This window comes from Vipera ursinii (assembly GCF_947247035.1).
Source record: "Vipera ursinii genome assembly, chromosome: 2".
In the NCBI taxonomy this organism is placed as follows: domain Eukaryota; kingdom Metazoa; phylum Chordata; class Lepidosauria; order Squamata; family Viperidae; genus Vipera; species Vipera ursinii.
In genome coordinates, this window is record NC_139513.1 from 270,526,249 (window position 1) to 270,552,509 (window position 26,261).

Genomic DNA, 26,261 nt, shown 5'->3' on the forward strand with positions numbered 1-26,261 from the left:
TCTTCGAGCTCTCTGGCCCAGGCTGAGAATTTTAATTTTAATTTTAATTGGGGGCTTTTACTTTTTCAGGGACTGTTGTATTTTTTTAATCGTTTTTAACTTTTTTATTTCTTGTTTTAATTACCCTGTAAACCGCTCTGAGTCCTTCGGGAAAGGCTGGTATACAAATCTAATTAAATAAATAAATAAAATAAACTGTGAACAAAAGCTAAATCTTGAAATCTTTTGAAAGGGTGTCTCAAGCCAGGCACACAAAATTCAGAAGAATGTATGGATTCCAATATAACTTACACAACATTAAAATTAGGCACTGAAAGGACATATAGCTGTTGGTATAATGAGTGTGTTATAATTCAGTAGTGCTCTAGAGTGCAATTCACATTGTTCTTGGAAAAAAATGTAAATTCTACTACTATCTGTAGTTCAAGCTATGTTCTAAGCAAGGGATCAAATACTCTCAGCATCCAATTTAAGATAGAAAAATAAGTGAAGAGTTATTTCTTTGACAAGTTAAAATCAAAGATAAGATCAGGTAAAAGATCTTTTAAAAGTAAGGCATTAAGGAATAACTGCTGGCGACCTTGTAGTACTTTTTGTACTGCAGTACAGAATCTAAATTAAAGTATTTTTTCTTGGTGCATTCTTTTTTTAAAAAAATTACTAATGCATAAAGTAAAATATGAAGTCAAATAACCTGACTAACAAGATTCTTTTCCTGAGATGGTTACTTTTTTTTTTGTACAGGCTTGAAATGTATATAGGAGGTACTGTTGATGTAGAAACACTTTCCAATACTGCATAATTAAGTAATTTTATTTTCAGGTAAATGTAACACAATTATGAAACTTGCAAATATTAATCTTTGTCTCATGATCATATTACTGCTTCCAGAAAATCCAACTGTCTATTTTAGTCCAGAAGCATTAACTTTTCTTCTGGGATCTTTGACTTTTCTCTAAAAAATATTCCTCATTCCTTATTCTGAAATGATCTGTATAGTTCTCTTGATTTAGAGAAAAGCTTTGGTTTATATTCAAATTTCTGTATAAGTGCCATTTGTAAAATGGAAATCCTGATAGACCACTTTCATGGATATCTCAGTGAATATATGCAAAAACATTAACTGGGGTTATAAATTGTGTTAAGCATAGTGTGTTTGGTTTTGGTTTCTGGTACCTGCTAATTTTGTCTGAGCTCCAAGTAAAATTGTGTTCAGAATGCTTCATACCTGGGTGGAATTCTACAAGGAAACATCAGAATTATAGCCTATCTTGAAAAATTGAAAAAGCATCTCCAGCATGTGGCTATATCCATGAAATCACTAGGAGTGATGCTTATCTTGAAGACAAGACACTAGAATATAAAATGAGAACAAACCTACTCCCTACTAGTACTGAAGATTTTACCTAATTTGGTAATGAAAAGTCTGAAAGAAAACCAGGTTTAGAGAACACCAAGGACTCCAACCATACCAATGAGGTATGGTTGAAAGCCGACCTGTTCAAGGAGAAGGACTGATTTTAGACAGTTCATGCTTGTAAATTTCATTGTATTTGTAGATTTCTCTAAAAATTGACAAAAGTCATAGTAACTAGTTCATATATATAACACTAAGTCATAAACATGGGATCATGTACTTCTAGGATATCCAAAATGTGAATGAATAATGAATAATAATAATAATAATATTAATAATAATAATAATAATAATAATAATAATAATAATAATAATAATAATAATAATAATAATTTTATTTATATACCGCCCTTCTCCCGAAGGACTCAGGGCGGTGAACAGGGCAAACATATAAAAATACAAAGATACAAAAGTTAAAAAAGAATTAAACACAATGCCCAAGCTAAAAGAATAAATAGATATATTAAAAACAACAGTAAAATCCCAACCCATCCCCCATCAGGCCAGGCCGGCTTGTTCGAACAAGTGAGTCTTCAGATCGCGTCGGAAGGAGAGAAGGTTGGGCACCACAAGATTTATTTCATTGTTTTTTTAAAAAATATTTATTTTGTTTTATTTTTTTGAAAAAAATGTATATGTAATGAAAAAACATGTGAAAATTGTGTATTTATTCTCTTGCTGTAATATTCTACTATAAGACAAACCATATCGTATTTATAGCTCTTTATTATCTTTGCATATCCATTATTTTACTCCTATTTTTCAACTATTCATGAATTATTTATTTCACATTATATTCATACCATTTTCTTTGAATAAATGTTACTTTTCAAGATTAAATTGTGATTGAGCTACAACTTGATTAATAATCCAGATAAGACTGGAAATTATTAATTTATTTTATTTAAAACTTAGAATCCTGGTTTACAAACTAACATGTTCATAAATGCTCATCCAAATGGACTTATGCTAAAATAATCCTAAAGCATTTACAGATTTGAAATCTGTAATATAATGTTGAGAGTGCAGAAACTATTATATATATCCTAAGTTTCATGTACTAGAAAAATAATGCTTGGGATCATCCAACTCAAATTAGAGTCTTATGTGTAAAAAATGATGCTAGATCAGGGTTGTCAAACTGCCGGCCCACAGGCCGGATGCGTCACATGGAAGCCGTGCCACCCCATTGCCGGCAATGGCAAAACCGTCCCAATAGGTTGTGCGACGTCACATGACGTCGCAAGTTTGACATGTCTGTGCTAGATATTCAAGCTGACTTTACAAAAGGCCAAGGAATATGAGACATTATTTCTGATAGCCATCGGATAATTGAGAAAACTATGGAATACCAAAAAGTCACTGTGTGCTTTATTGATAGAAAATACTCTGATTATGTTGACTATGTCAACCTGTGCAAAGTCCTCAGAAAAATGGGAATCCCATTGTCCTCATGGCAAACTTATATACAATCAAGAAGCTACGGTATGAGCAGGATAGGGAGAAACAAACTGATTTGAAGTTGGCAAAGGAGCATGACAAGGATGTTTATTCTTCCTGTATTTATTCAACCTATATACCAAATATACATTAATGGAAGCAGGATTGGAAAAAAGATGAGCATGGTTTTAAAATCAGAGGAACATCAATAACCTGCACTATATTTTCATTCTATGTAAGCAAAAGTTAGACTTTTGAAGCAGGAGGACAGGAAGAATATGGATTCTTATATTGTTAGAACATTATAAACTATCCTTTTGTATATTTTGATTATTGAAAAATAATGGCATGATTAAACTGGGTGAATACATACTAAAATGGCATTTTCTTTAGAGCCATATGTTCTTCACCAAGGCTGGTTTAGTCAGTAAGATATTCACTTTATGTAATGCATCATGATTTGTTTTTATATGAGGAAAAAACCACAGCTAATCTATATTTGCTGGAGCATAAAATTGAAATGATGATTTATAGTACACATTCCATTTTCTAACTTTTATCAAGAAGACCCAATATAAAATAAATGAGGTAAAATGCTGCACAGCGTAAGAAATAATTCTTATTCCAATAAATAGCTGTGGGAATTTATTTCTTACACTTAGAAAGACTGTGGAAATAAGAGGCAAACCAAATAACCAACATCTCTGGGAGTCTCCTAGCCTTGAATTTTATTCAGTATATTTTAGGAGTACGTTATCTATTATAGCAGAAACATTCTGCTAAGCATGATATTCTCCTCTACAGTGTACAATGCAGGAAAAGATACAGGTATCGACCTATGCCAACCATTTCCTCTAAGCTTTTTGTGTTTTTGTGCTATTCAGACAAAGCAAAAGGGCAAATCCCCTTCAAATACTATGCAAATAATAAACAGAAAACTGCTACCTTTTAATGCATGTGCTGCTCCTTCTTTTACATGCACAATAAAGAAGCCATTTTAGCAGCTTTGACATATTCTGTCTCCTGTAAGCCAGTTTCAAGCCTCTTGCTCTAGAAAAACAAATCCATAGTTCAAGCTGTATATTTTTTGAGTACAGTAAACAGGTTAGAAATTATAGCTCTTTACTATGTGCATATCTCCAGATCCTTGAGGTTAAGTTGGTTAACTTGAGTATTATATATAGGATATGATTTCTGATCATCATCTTCTGAAGATGTTCATGTTAAGAAGTACAAAGGAGGTGTGGTAAAGTCTTGGATGCATTTTGCATTCATGAGGAGGCTTCCCCCCCCTCCCTGAAGTGCAAAAATGGCAACGGTAAAGACTACAAACATCCCTTACTCTTTCTTAAGACCAAGATGAAAATAAGATTCTTCTAAGCAATGATTCTCCCATGGCACAACGGGTTATAACCGACTTTCTGTTTACTTGAACTGGGCCCTTGTTACATTTTGGTATCTGCTCACTGAACCCTGTTTTGTTTTTATATTTCCTGCTGTTATCCTGTTGGTAAAGGTCAAACAATCACTTCAGGAAATGGGAACAGGGAGGAGAATGGTTGGAAAATAAAATGTTTTCCAGCTTCCTCTTTTCCACTGTTTTCTGTATTTTGACACACCCATCCCACCCTTTCACCAAAGGATGGTGTACAAATTCAGCCAATTTAATTTTTGGAAGGGGTTTTTAAAATTGAGGCAGCATCCATGAAGTATATCTCCCAGGTATGCTACTCAATTTAAATACTCAGTACCGGAATGGACATGCTGCTTTGAATTTGTACCCACCATTGAGTCCTATCTATCTGGGTTAAAGATTCCCCAAGCAATTAAAACAAATTCATTCCAGTCATGACTCCTAATTTAGAACAAAGCACTCCCACTGAAAACCAGTGAAAATTGAAATGACTTGTGGGATAATCTGCTCCCAGTATTTTTATATATTGAAAGATCAGTGTTAGTTATTTACATGTATTTCTAACAGATTTCAATTCCTTTAAGTAAGAGTTGTATACCTGTCAAATAGCTTCTGTAGATACATTAAAGATTTAAGTACAATGCTATAGCAAGTTTCATTGATAATGAGACTATTACCGTAATTTGACATTTTTACATTTTCCTTCAAACTCTGACATATTATAATGCAGCAAGTTGTTGCAAATCTAGTAATACTCATATATTACTGTGCCACTGTATTATTTTCTATTTTTATCCTTCAATCAAGTTCCCAAGTCTGCTTACCAAAGCAAAAGCATTATTAATGATATTTATGTAACTTGCAGAAACTCAATGATAGCAAATAAAAACCATAAAATCTCAATAAAATATTAAAACATTTGAGCTGCAATTACATAATAGGCCAAATTAAAAAGCCAAGAAAAATGTGTATTTATATTGAGAGCATTCTATAAGATTGGTACAAAAGAAAATTCTTTCCTATATGCATGGCAAATGCCCCCTTTGATTAGACAGCTCCTGTAAAATCTACCAGGTTTTAACAATTGCTCAGATCCATTATTGGTAATCTGCCAGAGAATGAGGCCCTAAGTGAAAAAAACATTTTCACATCTGGGCTACGCAGTAGATAGGAGTTGACTGAAGTGTGGATATGGATGCCTAAACTGAGCAGGAGAGAAATGAAAGGTGGATGGAATTAAATTTTAAAAAATGGGTAGAATTCCCACAAAAATCCAAGAAATAATCTGCTGGAAGGAGTATTTTAGAGAAATGTATGGGAATGATAGTAGTGTGCTGAAGATTGGAACTAAAATGAATTCTGTAAATGTTAATTGTTCCACTACCTAGAAAAAAAGATGAAAAAATAAATTATAAAGTGAATGTTGAAAAATTGTAAAGCTACAGGTGCAGGTGGTAGAACCAAAAAAATATGGCTGTGATTGTCTATTGAGTCACAGTGCACGGAAATGTCTACACTGTATGTGTATCTCTGCTTGAGGGCTGAAATAGTGTTGTTACTATTCCCCTACACAAAGGGGAAAGGTAGCATTGATGAATACCACACTAGAGGGAGATAAATTTGTTAAGTGTGCCTGAAAAGCTTTGGGGAACAATTATTATTGAAAGGACAAAAGAGGTGAGGAAAAAAAAACATGGGAAGTGTAGTAAAACTTTATATAACGCAAAGGTAGGAAGACCAGATTTTCTACTTCAGCAAGTCACAAAGAAATATATGTTTATTTATGTCAAATTTTATCTATCTACCTATCTAGCTATCTGTCGTGAGATTCCATACCACATAAGGCATATAGAAAAAAAGGAGGTCAAAGAACATGAGACAGACCCAGAAGAAGATGGAGAGACAACATCAAAGACACAATGCAACAACATCAATTAACAATGGTTGAGGGAAACAGAAGAGCAAGAGCCAGAACCTTGTATTTCCCTCGACACCGGAAGCAGTAAAAGAGGAAGTAAAGGCAAAGAAGATCTGTCTGTCTACCACATTTTTAAATTGCCCATCCCCTCATAGAAATCTTATATGGATTTGAGTTATGGAATGTTTTTCCAAATCTAGAGTTGTTTTGTGTAAGTGAACAGCAGTGGATGCCCTTTTGAGCACTTTGGCTAGCAAGAGAATATACAAATGTAATAAATATGTATCTAAATACTGTATGTTCAGAGATTATTTTTAAATTTCTGAAACAAAATGCAGAAAATTAGTAAATAGGTTTCTGTTATGAACTGCAAACAAAAATAATGTTAGAATACAAAATTTGGAGGGGGATGTGGATTTCAGTATAATTCATGCAACATTAGGAGTATTTGAAGGACACATGGCTAATGGTATGACGAATATGTTATAATTTTAATAGTATGCAATTCACATCAAACATTTGGTTTGATTGTTGAACACAATAAGAGTGATAAGTGATGAGTGTAAAACAGATGTGAAAAGAAGGGGTATGCTTAGGAAATGATTCAATAATAAGCAGAGTACGACAAGGATGTTTAATGTCTCCTTGGTTGCTTCATGTATTTATAGATAAAGTGTATAAGAAATTTTTATGGAGATTTAAGAAGAATATTGTTTGGGAACGTGAAAGTATAGATTCATTCGTACACAATTCATGCAACCCTTTTGGCCAAGAATTGAAATCATTTGAGCCAATGTTATATTCTACAATTTTTGTTGTTGTTGTTAGTTGTGAAGTCATATCCGACCCATCGTGACCCCATGGACAACGTTCCTCCAGGCCTTCCTGTCCTCTACCATCTTCTGGAGTCCATTTAGGCTCATACCTACTGCTTCAGTGACTCCATCCAGCCACCTCATTCTCTGTCTTCCCCTTCTTCTCTTGCCCTCAATCTTTCCCAGCATTGGGCTCTTCTCCAGTGAGTCTATCCTTCTCATTAGGTGGCCAAAGTATTGGAGTTTCAACTTCAGGATCTGGCCTTCTAAAGAGCAGTCAGGGTTGATCTCCTCTAGGACTGACTGGTTTGATCACCTTGCAGTCCAAGGGACTCACAGGAGTCTTCTCCAGCACCATAGTTCAAAGGCTTCAATTCTTTGGCACTCAGCCTTTCTTATGGTCCAACTTTCACAGCCATACATTGCAACTGGGAAGACCACAGCCTTGACTATACGCACTTTTGTTGACAGGGTGATGTCTCTGCTTTTCAGTGTGCTGTCTAGATTTGCCATGGCTTTCCTCCCCAGGAACAAGCGTCTTTTAATTTCTTGGCTGCAGTCCCCATCTGCAGTGATCTTGGAGCTCAGGAAAATAAAATCTGTCACTATAGTTCTTCTGTGTAATTTTGCCACCTCTTCTTAATCTCTTCTGCCTCTGTTAGTTCCCTGCCAATTTGGTCCTTTATCATGCCCATTTTTGCATGAAAAGTTTCCTTCATCTCTCCAATTTTCTTGAAGAGATCTCTAGTCCTCCCTATTGTTTTCTTCTATATCTTTGCACTGTTCATTTAATAAGGCATTCTTATCTCTTCTAGCTATTCTCTGGAATTCTGCATTCAGTTGGGTGTATCTTTCTTTTTCTCCTTTGCCTTTCACTTCCCTCCTGTCCTCAGGTATTTGCAAAGCTTCCTCAGACAGCCATTTTGCTTTCTTGCATTTCTTTTTCTTTGGGATGGTTTTAGTTGCTACTTCTTGTACAATGTTACGAACCTCCGTCTGTAGTTCTTCAGGCACTCTGTCTATCAGATCTAATTCCTTAAATCTATTTGTCACCTCTACTGTATATTCGTCAGGAATATGATTTAGTTCATACCTGAGTGGCCTAGTGCTTTTTCCTACTTTCTTCAGTTTAAGCCTAAATTTTGCAACAAGAAGCTCATGGTCTGAGCCACAGTCAGCTCCTGGTCTTGTTTTTACTGACTGTATAGAGCTTCTCCATCTTTGGCTGCAGAGCACATAGCCAGTCTGATTTCTGTGTTGACCATCTGGTGATGTCCATGTGTAGAGCCGTCTCTTGGATTGTTGGAAAAGAGTGCTTGCTATGACCATCGTATTCTCTTGACAAAATTCTATCAGCCTGTGCCCTGCTTCATTTTGTACTCCAAGGTCAAATTTGCCTGTTATTCCAGTTATCTTTTGGCTTTCTACTTTAGCATTCCAAACACCCATGATGATAAGGACATCATTTTTTGGTGTTAATTCTATAAGGTGCTGTAGGTCTTCATAGAACTGGTCAATTTCATTCTCTTCAGCACCAGTGGTTGGGGCATAGACTTGGACTACTGTGATATTGAATGGTTTGCCTTGGATTCGAGATCATTCTGTCATTTTGGGGATTGTATCCCAGTATTGATTTTCCTACTCTTTTATTGTCTATGAAGGCTACTCCATTTCTTTTGAGGGATTCTTGCCTGCAGCAGTATACCTGATGGGCATCTGAATTAAATTCACCCATTCCTGTCCATTATAGTTCACTGATTCCTAAGATGTCGATGTTCAGTCTTGCCATCTCTTGTTTGACCACGTCCAGCTTGCCTTGATTCATGGATCTTACATTCCAGGTTCCTATGGAGAAAATTTTTTTACAGCATCGAACTTTCCTTTCACCATCAGATACATCCACAGCTGAGCGTCCTTTCGGCTTTGGCCCAGTTGCTTCATTCTTTCTGGCGCTACTAGTACTAGCCCTCTGCTCTTCCCCAGTAGCATATGGGACACCTTCCGACCTGAGGGGCTCATCTTCCAGCGTTATATCTTTTTTCCTTTTGGTACTGTCCATGGGGTTTTCATGGCAAAGATACTGGAGTGAATTGCCATTTCCTTCTCCAGTGGATCACGTTTTGTCAGAACTCTCTCCTATGACCTGTCCGTCTTGGGTGGCCCTGCACAGCATAGCTCATAGCTTCATTGAATTACGCAAGCCCCTTCGCCACGACAAGGCAGTAATCCATGAAGGGGATATTCTACAATATGAATTTCAAAATTAATTAAAGACCAAGGTAGTTGGATTGGAGAGAGAAAATGGAACCAATAAGTTTTGTCATACATGGCAAAAGAAGAGCAAGTTAATAGATTTGTGTGCCTAAAAACAGAGAAATAGTTGAAAAGATGTACAAATGTTGGTAGAAAGATAGGGTACAAAATATACTCTGTTGCAAGGAACATTTGTTGAATATGAAAAAAACAGCTGTTAAATGAAAATAAGAATTGGGTCTTCTAGAAGAAACAAAAAAGTAGGTAGAAAACAATGGGAATGGGAGATTTAAGATATCTATGTAATAAATCAGGAAGAAATGGGGTCCTAAATGAAGGGGTACCATAAGTAAAGACAAGAATAATTACTGGGTGTGCTAAAAAGCTATTTGCATCAATGAGGCATTAACCATGAAATGAAAAGTCTTTGGGCTTACTGAAATTTAAGAATGTAGAACTTTTTATAAATTGTAGTTCAGTTATTTCACCATGAACTCTTTCAATTAACCATGGATAATTATGTCATTGCAAACCAAGTCTCAAAATATAGTAAGCTATTGTTCACAAATGGTAGGATATATCAAATTACAAAATGAGTCCATACAGGAATTTCTGCAATAGCAGATAACATTTGCTGTGAGTACACATCATTTTTTTTAAAAATTAAATCATTATTTATTTAATCAATTTATTTGGACTTGCAATGATATATTGTTGAGCCATAAACTGATCACACAGTGCTTAGTTCATAAGTAAGCTAGGTTAAATATGCCCATTTCAGGGTTTTGTTACTATATCTTGTACATTAATAATAGAATTGCTATGGATAAGAAATAGCTGTTTTAGATTGGATGTCTATCTGCAACAACCCAGAACCTGCACATTACATGTTGATCTACTAGTCAAAGCTTGAGTAAAGGAAATGCCATTGTCCAGGATATATATTTTCCATTATTTTTAGCATTATATTCTTTCCATGATGTTTGAGAAATTGTGGAGGAGGGGCATAGTGCTGGAGAATTGGAAAAGGGCAAATATGTTTCTATTTTCAAAAATGTGGGAAGGGAGAGAGAACCTGGGTAACTACACTGTGGTAAACATCATACAGATACAAGACAAAGTTCTGGAGCAGATTATTAAGAAGTTGGTTTGTAAGCATGTAGAAATGAACGTATGGCTTGAATAAGTCAGGTCAAACCAATCTGATCTTCTTTTTGATAGACTGTTCAACTTAATCTTGATACACATTGATTTCAGCCAAACATTCTTCTACAAAATTCTATTATTTGCTGGACTACATTATCATTAGAAGGCAACAGAGCTAATTGAACAGACATACCAAATAAATATATATATTTATGTTTATATTTATTTATATTTATATTATTTATATTTATTTATGTTCTAATCTAGGTTCTTTCTTCTACATCTGGACACTAAAGCAGTATAGCCTAATAATCCCAATCTGTATTCATGGGTCTTATTTCAGACCAAATTCATATATCCCTTCTATAGGAGTACAAGGAGAAAATTAGCTTGCATGCTTAAAGAGGATAACATCAAGAGCATACAGCATTGGTGCCAAGTTAATATCAATACTAGTGTTGATACCAACTTGGCATCAATGCTGTGCTCTCATGTTGTTCTCTTTAAGCATGCAAAATGATTTTCTCCTGTTTTGCTACAAAACTGAAGTTCCACAAGAAGCACTCACTCTCTTCTCTTACCTTGTTTTTGACTTTGTATATAGGCAATTGCATAGGCAGCCTTACAAGCGAACTTGACCATGGCAATTGTTTTGGGGAAAATGTCTGACTTCGGATGGGTTTCAAATTATTTGTATGATTGCTTTTTATGGCTGGCAACCCACTATCAGTGTAGACAGTAAGGAAAATGATCTTGACAGAAAGAAGAAGTATGTTACCAAAGCAAGAAGGAAGCAAAGGTGGCTGAAGCCCAAGAAGAATGTAAGTGAAACCCTAATTCATATGGGTAAGAGAAGGAGGTAAAGCATAATCAGACTTGCAAGATTCTAACACATAGCTCATTTTAATAAAAGTAGTTCTAGTCTTCCATGGAGTTTATTCCTTGCTCTTGTCTACATTATGGGGCTGACAGTGAGATCTTTTGCTTAATTAGCAGCTATAAGTATTTTAAACACGGGTTAATCCCATCCTGAAAACTTTACACAAGTATTTATATGCAGGAAGATATCATGATGGCCGAAAACATTTCATCTCATAAAGGCAGATCTTGCAAATACTGAGGGAAGGTCCTACCACTTTATGATCTGGGAGGAGTTTGATTCTGTGACTCCAGAGGAAATGGACAGGATTATGGGGAGGTTGAGCTCCACCACATGTTTATTGGACCCGTGCCCTTCCTGGCTGGTTTATGCGGCTCGGGAGGGGACACTGGTTCCGGGAGGCTGGTTCCAGGCGGTTATATCTGCCTCTTTGAGTGAGGGCAGTTTCCCCGCCGTCTTGAAGGAGGCGGTGGTGAGACCTCTCCTCAAGAAGCCTGCTCTGGACCCAGCTGTTTTGAACAACTTTCATCTGGTCTCCAACCTTCGCTTTCTTGCGAAGGTTGTTGAGAGTGTGGTGGCGCATCAGCTTCCCCTGGTCCTGGATGAAGCGGATTATCTAGACCCGTTCCAATCGGGTTTCAGGCCCGGGTACAGCACGGAGACGGCATCGGTCACTCTGGTGAATGATCTCTGGAGGGCCCGGGACGAGGGATATTCCTCTGTCCTAGTCCTATTAGACCTCTCAGCGGCATTCGATACCATCGACCATGGTATCCTGCTGCGGCATCTCAGGTGATTGGGAGTGGGAGGCACAGTTTTTCAGTGGTTCTCCTCCTATCTCCTGGGACATTCGCAGTCAGTGTTGGCAAGGGGGCAGAGGTCGACCTCGAGGCCTCTCGCTTGTGGAGTTCCTCAGGGGTCGGTCCTCTTGCCTCTCCTGTTCAACATCTACATGAAACCGCTGGGTGAGATCATTCGTGGTTTTGGAGTTGGGTATCATCAGTACGCTGATGATACCCAGCTTTTTATTTCGACCCCAAACCACCCCAGTGATGCCCTTGACGTGATGTCCTGTTGCCTGGAAGCGGTTCGGGTCTGGATGGGGAGGAACAGACTTCAACTCAACCCCGACAAGACTGAGTGGCTGTGCATACCAGCATCCCGGGATATTCAGAATATTCCATCTCTTTCTATGGGGGGATAGATAGGGCTCGCAACTTGGGAGTCCTCCTAGATTCACGGCTTACTTTGGAAGATCACATAGTGGCTGTGACTAAGGGGGCCTTCGCCCAGGTTTGCCTGGTGCGCCAGTTGCGGCCCTATCTAGACCGGGATGCCCTGTGTACGGTCACTCATGCGCTCGTGACCTCTCGTTTAGACTACTGCAATGCTCTCTACATGGGGCTGCCCTTGAGGACCACTCGGAGGCTCCAACTGGTACAGAATGCAGCCGCGAGAGTTGTGTTGGGAGTCTCCTGATACTCCCATGTTACACCTCTGCTCCGTGAGCTGCATTGGCTCCCAGTTGTCTTCTGGGTGAGATTCAAGGTACTGGTAATGGTGTTCAAGGCCCTACATGGCATGGGCCCGGAGTACCTCAGGGATCACCTGCTGCCAGCATCAACTTCCCTCCGCCCTGTGCGTTCCCACAGAGAGGGTCTCCTCAGGGTGCCACTGGTCAGAGAATGTCGTCTGGTGGCCCCCAGGGGGAGGTCCTTCTCTGTGGGCGCCCCGGATTTATGGAATCGGTTGCCGGTCAAGCTCCGGATGGCGCCCGACCTTCGCTCCTTCCGACGCGATCTGAAGACTGACTTATTTGAACAAGCTGGCCTGGCCTGATGGGGGATGGGTTGGGATTTTACTGTTGTTCTTAATATATCTATTTATTGTTTTAGCTGGACATTGTGTTTAATTCCTTTTAACTTTTGTATTTTTGTATTTTTATATGTTTGCCCTGTTCACCGCCCTGAGTCCCTAATTATAATTATTATTATTATCCTCCTCCTCCTCCTTGTATGGATCAGGATGAGGGCATTGCTATAGTTCATAGTTCACTCTGATTAGTTTGAAGGAGCCTCGATTAGTGCCTTTTCTGCCTACTCTCCGCTTTCTGACTAGAAGAGGGTCTCCCGGTCGTTTTCCAACCCCCTTGGAGAACGTAGCGCTGCACGGAAGCGCCCGGAAGGCCCTCGTCCGTGCTTCAAAGATGCTCATCCTGGGAACCGGAGTCAAGCGCAGATCGAAAGCGTCACTTTCCGAAAAGCTGAGCCCCGCCAGGCCATGGAGGAGCCCACACTTATGTATGGATCGCCTTGCAGGTCCGCCGACTGCCAAAGGACATCCTGACTTGGCGACAGATGCCTCTGCCCTGACGCCGCTCCCGTCTCCTTAAGACAGACATGTCAAACACAAGGCCCCGGGGCCGGATCAGGCTCGCGAAGTGGTTTCATGTGGCCCGCAAAGCCAACCTGGAAACAGTGAGGGAACGGCCCCCACTGCCTTGGCCCTGGCCCAGAGACCCTCCTTCCACCAAAGACCCTCAGATCTGTCCCACTCCTGCCCAGTCCCCCATAGGCACCCTTGATGCAAACGATGTAGAGCTGGCCACACCCACCCAGTAGGCCATATGCACTCTAGCCACGCCCACCCAATAGGCCACGCCTACCCAGGCCATACCCACCCGGCCCCTTAAGGGCAACCGCAATGCTGATGCGACCCTCAATGAAATTGAGTTTGACACCCCTGCCTTAAGCGTCCCTTCATTCATTTCCTCCTCCCGCGCTGCATCTTGCAAAGTTTCGCCTGCTGGCGCGAGCCCCGGCTTACGCCTCCGTGCCTCGATTCCCCCACCACACACACACACACAACACACACACACACACACACACACACACACACCGCCCGGCCTCCCGAGCTTTCGCCCGTAACGTAACGCGCGGGGAAAGAGAAAGTGCGCCTTGTCCCTTTAAGAGCCTTCGCTCCCCCTCTCACGTGGGCGATCAGCTGACAGTGACGTTCGGGGGGGGGGGGGAAAGATCCCTGTTCCTGAAAGCTGGGGCGCTGCAGCGGGTGGCGAGCGTCTCTGTCCCTGCCGCTTAGCCGCCTCTTCCGTCTGGCTGCGGGAGAGCGCTTGGCGGCGGTGGCAGCTCCGGCGGGCAGAGGCGGCGCGAGGCGACAACCCCGCTAACCCTTCGCGCGTCCAGCCAGCCAGGTAGAGCCTGACGCCCGAGGCTAGCCAGCAACCCAGCAGAGACCAGCTGCCTAGCTCGGAAGCGCTCGGGGATTTGCGATTCCTACCGTCCTTGCAGGCGGTGAGACGGCAGGGCTCGCTAACCCGGGGGCCGTGGGCCGTGGGCCGGTCTACAGACGGGTGTGTGAAGCAGGCTGCTCTTGTCAACCTCCGGTGCCCAAATCTAGTTACCCCGGTTCATGGATTATCTGGTAAGTGCCCGGTGAAAAATGAATGCAAAATCTTCCTTCTGCTCCCAATTTAGGGCGAACCCGTTTTCAACCCTGCATGCTCCCAAATCCCATTGTTTACCCCTATCGATTTTCTGCTTGTTTGTGTGTCTGTCCGTCTGTCCGTTCAGAAATCCTCAGGTTCCCTAATATATACGGTAGGCTCGCTTGCTTGTTCTTTCAGACGAGATAGAACTTGGTTGTTGATTTTTAGAAGTCGGAAATCATCTTTTTTCCCCTCTGTGATGCTGACAAGGGTAATGGAGAAGAAAGTTTCCCAGTTGTGCTTATGTAGTAAACTCCTGGCTAGAAATGGAATGGGCCAGGCTCTGAATCTGGAGACTTTCAGAACAATTAAAACCTTAAATGGACTATACAATCTCACTCATTGGGTGATTAGGCTTCTAAAGTCCTGAGCCAGGTCACCTAGCTTGGTTCTGAATGCTTACATTGAGAGGATGCTTGAATGCATTACACTGAAATGAGTGTGAACAATTCTGTACTTAAATAATTGGGTGTTTAGCAGAGAACATTTAGCAGCATTTAATGAGTGTTGGCTTATTTGTTAAAAGAGAGAGATTGTATCACAGTTGTTTGCTTCAAGGTTAGAGGACTTTGTGAAAGGCCTGGCAGCTACTAATCTCAATTGCCTTCATGGATGGAGCGAGATCTTGACGCTAATCTATTCCTTAATTAACAATTTAAACACATAAAACAAAGCACAATCTACCTGATTAGTGTTAAGAGAAGCACTGTGCTTCATATTAGCTTTTTCCCTTGCTTTTTAACTCACTCTCCTTTTTGCCTTTCAAAATGTACACTCTAATGCTTGGGGGTTGTTTGTACAGTCATACCATGAAAAATCATAAAATCTTTTGATGCACACACAGTACAGGAAGAGATACAGACTAAAGATGCTTTCAGATGAGGCTTTCATTGTGCAATTAGCTTGTCTTCTTCACGGGTTTTAGAGGGCTGTAAATGTACCAATTCATTCATAATCTTCCTGAGATTTCCCCCCCTTTTTTCTTAATATAGAAAATGGTCAAGCTGGGTCTAAAATAATGCATTGATTTGTGGCATTCTCAAGAGCTCTGTGTGTGTGTGTGTGTGTGTGTGTGTGTGTGTGTGTGTGTATATATATATATATATATATATATATATATATATATATATATATATATAATGATAAAATATGAAATGTAGTTTATAAAAAAATCTTTTAATATGACATACACATGTGTAGCCTACATGTATTAAACTCAGTATGGTAATTAGTTAATTCATGGTTTCATTTCTTAGATTGTCTGAATCTTATGTAGAATGATTTAATGTGAATGAATGTGTCAAATTACATTTTCCTGCAGTTCTGTTGAGATGAAATATGCACTTATTAGCAGGAAGAAAGTGTTTCATTGATCTATCAGTAAAGATGCTTTTTAGAATAAATGTGGCATTAACACTGGGAACAGTAAAAACCTAAAATATTTATTTCTAACTAAATTACTTTAAAAAGCAAGACTGCTTTTACAAAAAAGCACAACACTTTTAGAAAAGCACAGATTATGTTTTTATTTTGTTTCAAATGTTTATGGGGTAAATTGTATTTAGCCTGTGTGTTGATGGGGGAAATGTTTGCTGTGTTAAGACTGTGTGACGCTTTTCTTTTTAATAGCTTAAAGGACAGCTAGTAATTACCGGTAACTGGAATATTCTGAGAACAGGTATTACTATAACTACATGGGAGCCTGGAGGTTTCTAAAGTAATATTTTTGAAATTTGTATCTGGGTGAAGGTAGCCTTTTATGTACTTGGAGCAAATATTAAACCTTTTAACTGCTGCAGAACGTAATGGAAAGGTATTCTAGTATGCAGAATGTGTTTAATTGACTTTGAAATATGTTCTTGTACATGACAAATTTACAAAACACCCTTTGCTAAGTCTAGCTTGACCTGTTGTCCTTATTTTTGTTCTTTGTTGCATGCAACTTGAAGCAAATTGTATGCACTTTTGACATTAATGCAGGGTTGCTTGTTTCATGAAAAAGTATTTCAGTTGTAGCTGCTTTCATATTATCCTCTATTCCTGATTTTTATGCAATTAACTATTTATTACATTTGTAGCAATAAAGGAGAGATTGGAATATGAAGTCTGTTCTTTGAAGGGCCTGGATATTTACAAGCAAGCCAAGTTATAGAAGAACAGAGTTTAGAACTTCATTATGAATTTTTGTTGTGTTTCCCCTAGCAAATGGCTTTAGGCTAAGAAAAAGATAAATTTATATTCTGAACTCTTGTTGACGATATTGGCAGTGCTTTCTCTAATAGGACCTCTCAGAATTTACTGAATACGTTCTACTTGTATCATTACATAACAGACAAGAGCTAAAGGGCAATAACATTAAGGCAGATGCTGGATATATTGTTAATATTCAGCCAAAAACAACACTTGGAAAATAATGTAATTGACATTCTTATTTTCAGTATTTGCACCATTTAGGAGTCAAGAAGTCTGTGTAATTTATATGATGCATTGATGATTGTAACAATCTCATGCCCATGCAGAGTTCCGTATGTTTATGCTTATAAGACCAAGGAACAACATAAAAGATTAGAAGCGTATTTGTTTGTATAGCACCCTTCTAATACATAGTCAAGGAAATTACTTTAAAAAAAACAAAACAACATGCTAGAATTAATATTAAATTCCAGTAATATTAAAATCCTGGCAAAAGAACATGTTTATTTTTTACACATTGGGAGAGCCAAATGAGAGCCAGTGCAGATCTCATGAAGGTTCATTCCATAGTGAAAGAGCAATGGAATACAAGAACCTATCTGGTGAACCACGAAAAAAGGCCTTGGATAGTTCCTACAGGCCTCCTTTTGCAGATCTTAAGCAGTCAGACAAGTTCATAAAAGGACCTGGGTTACAACTCACACAAATGCTAAGGGCATTTTTTCTCTGTTCCAATTGCCCATCACTCCTTCCTGCTTCTTGGTATATATGTATAGATGTGGGTAACTATTTACATTTTTATTATAGTAACTGTAGGACAGATACCAATGACAATCACCCAAACCTGTGCTAAACTTCAGCCATAGCTTGCATTGTTGGATACAGCAAATGACAGCACAAAGTTGGGCAACTTGGAAATATATGTGAGGGTTCTGGTCAGGTAGAAGCAGTGACAGGCAGACACTGTGTTCTCTACCAGGGTAATTCTTTAAAATAGGATAAATATATATCTTCCTTGGTTCCTTATAGGGAGAGAAACAAAGAAGAATGTGGCTCAGGGATTCCAGAGGCATCTCCACTGCTGAAAAGGGGTGTTTTTATACTGTCCCCACAGAACTGCAGAGGGTAGTGCATCCAAGTTGCTAAGGTGAAAGGCCGATGAAATTTCAGAATTAGAATTTGAGACAGATAAGATGATGGCACATGCCATGGAGAAGAATCCATAAACTGTAAATGCTAAATATCAACTGCTTAAACTACTTGAAGATCAATATCCCACATCGTCATCATCCTCATCATCCTCATCTTCCTAGTGTTTTTCCTGCAGATACAGGGCCCGCTTTTGGGACTGACAAACACCATCTTGTATGGTCAAACACAACATAAGGGTCCAACTGGGCAATTTTTATGTCTGTATTTATTGTGTCTTGCCATATTTGCTTTGGCCTTCCATGCAGGCGGTAGCCATCTGTGTTAAAGTGGAAGGTGATGAAAGCAGTGATTGATGATGCTGATTGAATATCAATACCCAGATAACATTGTTTAAAATGATTCCTTGCATTTTCAAGTCCTTTGTAAAATTTTCTTCTCTTGTGGATCTGGCTCCACTGGTTCTTGGAAACCATTTAAATTCAACCTAACTAACAGAAACCTTAATACAGATAGTCCTTGATTTATGGCCACAATTGAGTCCAAAATTTCTGTTGCTAAGCAAGAGAGTTGTTAAGAGAGTTTTGTCCCATGTTACGACCTTTCTTGCCACAGTTGTGAAATGAATCATTGCAGTTGTTACTAATATGGTTGTTAAATGAATCTGCCTTCCCATTATATTTGCTTGTCAGAAGGTCACAAAGAGTGATTGCATAATCCAGGACACTGCAACCATCATAAATACATGCCAATTGCCAAGTATTTGAAATTTGATTGCATGATTGCTGGGATGCTGCAACAGTTGTAAGAGTGAAAGCCATAAGTCAGTTTTTTCAGGGCCTTTGTAACTCTGAATGGTCACTAAACGGTTGCAAGTCAGGGACTGCTATAGCAAACTCTAGTCCTAAGGATTTTCTTTGGAAAATCTCTGTCCACTTTAGCACAACAAGATTGCAGGCAAGTAGTGAAGGCTAGGCAGAATAGCTCAGTCTTCATTACCTTTGGAAAGTCTATTCATTGGTGGCTAAGTTAGTAGAACATGTATCTACCTTTGGAATACTTTGGGGCAAATCAAAATGAAGTTAGGTCTTGCCATACACTTCTGATTTTACAGGCTTTTTTCACAATCTTTTAAAACATGTTTACCATTTTTCCCTTGTGTAGTGGAAATATGTTCATTTTAAAGACTAATATCCATACAGATAACTTTCCTTGCACTTTGCAATCATTTCTCTTAATGGACTCGGTCAGTTCATTTCTTGTAGCATTTTAATTAATTTGTTTTGCATCAGAATTCCTTTTTTCTTCCATTAACGAAAATGCAGTTTTTCCTGTATTCCACCATTAGTGCTGTGACTCCCATCAGCATTTTCATGGGGATAGAGTTTAATACAAACCACATTTGTTCTTCCATTTTTCAGCTAAAAACTTCTAAAGGTACAAAATTAAAGATATCTTGGCTGTTTTCCAGTCAGCAATTATGCATCCACAAGCCAACATGTCTTACAAACTTGCATCCCTTCCATTATTTCTTCCGCAGTAGTGCTAAGATAGTCTTAGTAGGTGGCAGTACCTGATAACCTTGACTTGGCTTAATACTTGAATGGGAGACTTTGAGGGAATACCAAGTTTGTAGTATATAGACTGTGAATAAAAATCAGAAAAATCCTGGAAAAAGGCACTGGCAAATCACTTCTATGTTGTAGCTTTGAAAACTATATGGATATATCCATAATGTCTTGAAAGATGAGCTCAATTCAACTCAAGACAGTATTGTGTAGATAATGATTTGATGTTAACTTACCTGTTTTATGGCTGATTTGGAAGCAAATACTACCAATAACTTTATAGATCCTGGTGCTGACTTTGATTGAGACTGCATTCATGCAACACACTAAATTATACTTGGCTTTAACCATAGTTAATTTAGGGTTAATTTGACAGTTGATCTTTAAATTATCAATATAAATATTTTAGCAAGAACCTCTGCTTCTCTGTTCCTCAAAATCATTCACTGGTTGATACTTTAGGTTTTTTATTTAGTTTAAGGCCAAAAAGGAGGATCATATTTATTGGTTTATTTTAACAATACAGGTAGTCATCAACTTATGACCACAATTGAGCCCAATCTTTATGTTGTTAAGTGAGAAATTTGTTAAGTGAGTTTTGCCCCATTTTACAATTTTTCTTGCCACATTTGTTAAGTGAATCACTGCAGTTGTTAAATTAGTAACCCTGTTGTTAAGTGAATTTGGTTTCCCCATTGATTTTGCTTGTCACAATGTTGCAAAAGGTGATCACATGACCCCGGGACACTACAAATATCTTAAATGTGAGTCAGTTGTCAAGCATCTGAATGCAAATCATGTGACCATAGGGATGCTTCAACAGTCATAAATGTGAAAAATGGTCATAAGTTATTTTTTTCAGTGCCATTGTAACTTCAAATGGTCACTAAATGAACTGCTGTAAGTCAAGGGCTACCTGTATATATAGCCACCCATCTCCCATCAGTGACTCTGGGTAATGCACAGATGTTTAAAACCAAGAAAAGAAACAATATCAAATACACCAGGCATCCAAACCAATCATTTGCCTAGTTGAAATCCTAATCTTCATGTTCATTAACATTTGCTCTTGCCAAAATAGTTACCTTGTTTAGAGCTTGTCGATCTGAAGGTCGGCAGTTTGGCGGGTCGAATCCCGAGTGCCGCGTAACAGAGTGAGTGCCTGTTACTCGTCCCAGCTTCTGCCAACCTAGCAGTTCGAAAGCACGTAAAAATGCAAGTAGAAAAATAGCGACCACTCCGGTGGGAAGGTAACAGCGTTCCATGCGCCTTTGGCGTCTAGTCATGCCGGCCACATGACCACGGAGATGTCCTCGGACAAGCGCTGGCTCTTCGGCTTTGAAACGGAGATGAGCACCGGCCCCTAGAGTCGGAAACGACTAGCACGCATGTGCGGGGGAACCTTTACCTTTACCTTTTTAGAGATCCACTGGCAACCATAGATTAACTGTGGTTAATGCCAAGTATAGTTTGATCCTTCTAATATTTGTTTCTAAAAAGAAGTCTATGGGTATGTGTATAAAAAAAGAAGCTGTTGCAGGAGCAACTTCTTTATTGATCAGTCTTGCATATTTCCTCATTTTTTCTGGGGAACCAATGGATACTTAAACCCAAATTAATTGTGAATCTAGGTTCAGACACACCAAACTTTTCTTGAGGTAGGCTAAAGTACAATGGGTAATGTTGGCAGCTTAACCAATATTTTCAATAAAGCTCCAGATTTAGATGTTGTGATGTTAAAACATTGTCTGAATGCATTCTGGTAGACCTCTTTTCCTGCAAAATCAGCTTCTCCATTGCAGTAAAAATGGTACAGCCATCGTGATCATTAATACTTAGCATTGCATGTTAGTGATGTTCTTTTGCTCCTCTTCTAAATAGTGGAATCAGGAATAGTGGCCTCAGAGAACTGAGTTCCGCTCATGTTAATAAAACAGCTAGCAATGAAATACAATCTATTTTAAGTATTGGTTGCCTAGACTGTGTTCAATTGTCCAAAAGCTGTTTCAAAATCTCTTTTGTAACTCTTGGCGAAGTCTTCTTAATCTGGAAAAAGATTAAGTTAAAAGAATTATGATATGTGCTTCAATGATTCACAGCTCTTGCCATAAGTTTGCCTATGAAACCATATGTAGTTATATTAGGATCAAGGAGATCAAGCAGCAGTTCCAAATGCATTTTGGGTTTCCTTAGAAACATATCAGGTATTCCTCAATTGAAACAAAAAGGAGCCACTGCAGGGAGCCAAGTTTCCCTGAGAGATGCTTTTTGTTTGCTGCTAATTTTCTCTTGAAAAGCCCAGTTGGAAAACCTTGAATATATTTTGTACTTCGGTTTAAGATAAACTATAACTAGGGCCAAGAATTTAAAATGATTGCTCGTTTTAGAGTGGGGTACACCGCCTGAAAGACGTGGATTTTTAGTGGATTGCTAGTAGGAGAATCGTAGGAGATATGGAAGGCATTGGCTTCGTTCTGCAGGCAAGTGATGGATCATCCCTACTGTGCTTGTTGGCAGGTACTACATGAAAAAAACATAGCTCCTTTATGCCGACATCAGTACTTCTCACAAGAGATGTCCTTGTGAGAAGGGAAGCAGACACAGAGATAGGAAGGCCAGGAATTAACAGGGTGGAGAAAGTAAAAAAAGGAAGAATTGTAGAGCTCCTAAAGGAGCTTTTAGGAGGAGCAATCACAGTTTTTTCACTTTAATTTGTTTTCTCATGTGTGTGTATTTTTCATTAGAAATAAAATGCCTTGAAACAAAATCCTATTTCTCTCTCTCTATTTTTTTTTAAAATATACACATTGCTCTTTTTTAAACATAAGTTCACAGACAGTACACATTTCATATTCATGCAAGTATTTTTAAAGTCACAACTGAAACCTAAGCAGACAGAGAACCACACTGTGAGAAATTCCCCCAAAACGTACAATATATTTGAAAAATGAATTGCTGTTCTGAGAGATTTCAGAAAGAGGCTACCTGATTTCATAGCTTACATAGCAATCATTGCTTTGTCCAATTGGTATCTAGCTCCATTCATTTAGCTTAACGATACTAGTTTCTGATGGTTGGATGAAGTAATCGGGAGTATAGTATAGAAAAACTTTTCATTTTAATCCAATGGATTTGAATGATTTTCTGGTACTTTGGTGTGTAATTCTGATGAAGCCTTCCTGACCTCTGAAAAACTCTGAGGTCTGAAGGGTTGACACTTTTGTCCCTGAAAAATGTAATATTATTTGTATTAGATAAGTCAGAAGATGATGATAAGAACGAACTGCATTATATGCTTCAAAATCCAGAGATAAACATTTCACTATTTTTAACATGGATCAGCCATCAAGACAGTTGCTTGTTCAGTACAAATGCTTAGTACACCAAGAGCATGTGTGTTTCTAATTACGTGCAATGATGGGAAAAATTAGCATTGGTGATATAGGTATATTTGTAGTATGCAGGATCTATGAAGGTTAGGTGAACAAATTCTTGATTGCATCTTTCTAAAGGGAGAAAAGATACCTTTAAATGCCATCATAAAGCCTGCCTGTGTGTTTTTAACTTAGGGGCAGTTTGCTATTAGTTTAATCTTATAAATAAATCTTTAACTCTCTTATAGTAAATATTCTGCCCTGGTTTCTCAAGAATGGGAAAAAAACAGGCTCATTCTCATTCCAAAAAAGACAGAGTAGCTGTTAATTCAGAAACCTATTAATTTCAGGACAATATCAACAGGACAATAGCAATTTTGTGCTTCCAAAGGAAGAGCAGGTTCATAATCTAAATTCTTCTGGACTCATGACTTCTAGAAAAATAGGTGGAACCTAAGACCAGGAGAGTTTTACCTGACTCTAGCTTGGAGAACCAATGTGGCTTTACCATGAACAAGTTGGATGGAGAACAATCATGTCTGTCATCTCACACTTGGGTTACTGCTTTGCACTTAAAATGTCTGTCCTTGAAGACCACCTGGAAACTGAAGCTGGTTAAAAATACAGCAGTCTATGTGCTTGCTAGCAAGTCTTCTGACTCACATAAAAAGAAAGGTAGTTGGTAGTTCAAGTATGTTTTTCCTTCCTTTGTTATAAAATGGAAAGTTGGGATATCAGGAGAAATATAAAAAAACAGTTGAATGCAGTGACAACAAGATGGTCCCTTAAGAAGCATGTCCTTAAGACAAGATTAAAAGGAAATGATGATTGAATACAAAAATGAATAGGGAGAGGTTCTTTGGTCCTAGAGAGAATGAATAAAAATCAAATTGCTAAACAAGTATGAATGGGTTGAGAGGAAGAAGACATGAAAATTGTGATTGAGAAGAGTTGTGAGAATCCCAATCACAAAGTTACAGACGTTTGAAGAACAAAAGATACATTGGTATGGAAACAAACATGGTTTGCAAGGAGAAAATGTATGGAGAAGACTTGGTGCTTGTGAAAACTAGAGTTAACTGTATTTCCTTTTTTTCTTATTTCCCATCTTTTTAATTTCTTTTTTTTATTGAAAAGTTTTACAATACATTTTTAAATACAAAAAACTCCCGCCTCCCCCTGCCCTCTCCCCAATACTGAAACCAAGTTTGTACAATCTTTTCTTCTTTTAAAATATTATATGGCTTTAATTGCTATACATTCCTTTCTAGGCTTAATATTTCCTTATATGTAGTCTCATCCTGTTTGAATCCCACATTTATATTTTCTATTGCATGTTTGTTGTTGTTGTTAGTTGCGAAGTCGTGTCCGACCCATCGCGACCCTATGGACAATGTTCCTCCAGGCCTTCCTGTCCTCTACCATCTTCTGGAGTCCATCTAAGCTCACGCCTACTGCTTCAATGACTCCATCCAGCCACCTCATTCTCTGTCGTCCCCTTCTTCTATTGCCCTCAATCTTTCCCAGCATTAGGCTCTTCTCCAGTGAGTCCTTCCTTCTCATTAGGTGGCCAAAGTATTTGAGTTTTAGCTTCAGGATCTGGCCTTCTAAAGAGCAGTCAGGGTTGATCTCCTCTAGGACTGACCGGTTTGATCGCCTTGCAGTCCAAGGAACTCGCAGGAGTCTTCTCCAGCACCATAGTTCAAAGGCTTCAATTCTTTGGCGCTCAGCCTTTCTTATGGTCCAGCTTTCACTGCCATAGATTGCAACTGGGAAGACCATAGCCTTGACTATACGCACTTTTGTTGACAGGGTGATGTCTCTGCTTTTTAGTGTGCTGTCTAGATTTGCCATGGCTTTCCTCCCAAGGAGCAAGCGTCTTTTAATTTCTTGGCTACAGTCCCCATCTGCAGTGATCTTGGAGCCCAGGAAAATAAAATCTGTCACTACCTCCATTTCTTCCCCATCTATTTGCCAGGAATTGAGAGGGCCGGATGCCATGATCTTGGTTTTCTTAATGTTTAATTTCAACCCAAGTTTTGCACTCTCCTTCTTCACCCGCAACAAGAGGCTCTTTAGTTCTTCTTCACTTTCTGCCATTAGAGTGGTATCATCTGCATATCTTAGGTTGTTGATGTTTCTTCCGGCAATCTTAATTCCAACTTTTGATTCATCTAGCCCTGCCTTTCTCATGATGTGCTCTGCATATAAGTTAAATAGGCAAGGCGACAGTATACAGCCTTGCCGGACTCCTTTCCCAATTTTGAACCAATCAGTGGTTCCGTGTCCAGTTCTCACTGTTGCTTCTTGGCCCGCATATAGATTTCTCAAGAGACAAATAAGATGGTCTGGTATGCCCATCTCTTTAAGGACTTGCCACAGTTTGTTATGATCCACACAATCAAAGGCTTTAGCATACTCAAAGAAGCAGAAGTAGATGTTTTTCTGGAACTCTCTAGCTTTCTCCATGATCCAGCGTATGTTAGCAATTTGATCTCTAGTTCCTCTGCCTCTTCGAAATCCTGCCTGTACTTCTGGTAGTTCTCGATCCACATACTGCTGGAGTCTAGCTTGTAGAATTTTAAGCATAACTTTACTAGCATGAGAAATGAGTGCAATGGTGCGATAGTTTGAACATTCTTTGGCACTGCCTTTCTTTGGAATTGGAATGTAAACTGATCTTTTCCAATCCTGTGGCCACTGTTGAGTTTTCCAAATTTGCTGGCAAATTGAGTGTAGCACTTTTACTGCATCGTCTTTTAAGATTTTGAATAGCTCAGCTGGAATACTGTCACCTCCACTAGCTTTGTTCTTGCTCAGCTTTTCTAAGGCCCACTTCACTTCACATTCTAGGATGTCTGGCTCGAGGTCAGTGACCACCTCATTGTGATTATCAGGGACGTTAAGCTCATTCTTGTATAGTTCTTCTGTGTAATTTTGCCACCTCTTCTTAATCTCTTCTGCCTCTGTTAGGTCCCTGCCATTTTGGTCCTTTATCATGCCCATTTTTGCATTAAACGTTCCTTTCATCTCTCCAATTTTCTTGAAAAGATCTCTGGTCCTCCCTAGTCTATTGTTTTCTTCTATTTCTTTGCATTGTTCATTTAAGAAGGCATTCTTATCTCTTCTAGCTATTCTTTGGAATTCTGCATTTAATTGGGCATATCTTTCTTTTTCTCCCTTGCCTTT

General features: G+C 38.9%; 1 protein-coding gene across 1 annotated transcript in view; it reads left to right on the forward strand.

Moving 5' to 3' along the window:
• The first annotated feature begins 14,320 nt into the window (after positions 1 to 14,320).
• ARL15 (ARF like GTPase 15) overlaps positions 14,321 to 26,261 on the forward strand; it is a 166,952-nt gene continuing 155,011 nt past the window's right edge. Inside the window, exon 1 of the mRNA XM_083355550.1 lies at positions 14,321 to 14,724. Coding sequence (XP_083211676.1) covers positions 14,713 to 14,724 — 12 coding nt within the window. The 5' untranslated portion in view covers positions 14,321 to 14,712. The remainder of the gene's footprint in view (positions 14,725 to 26,261) is intronic.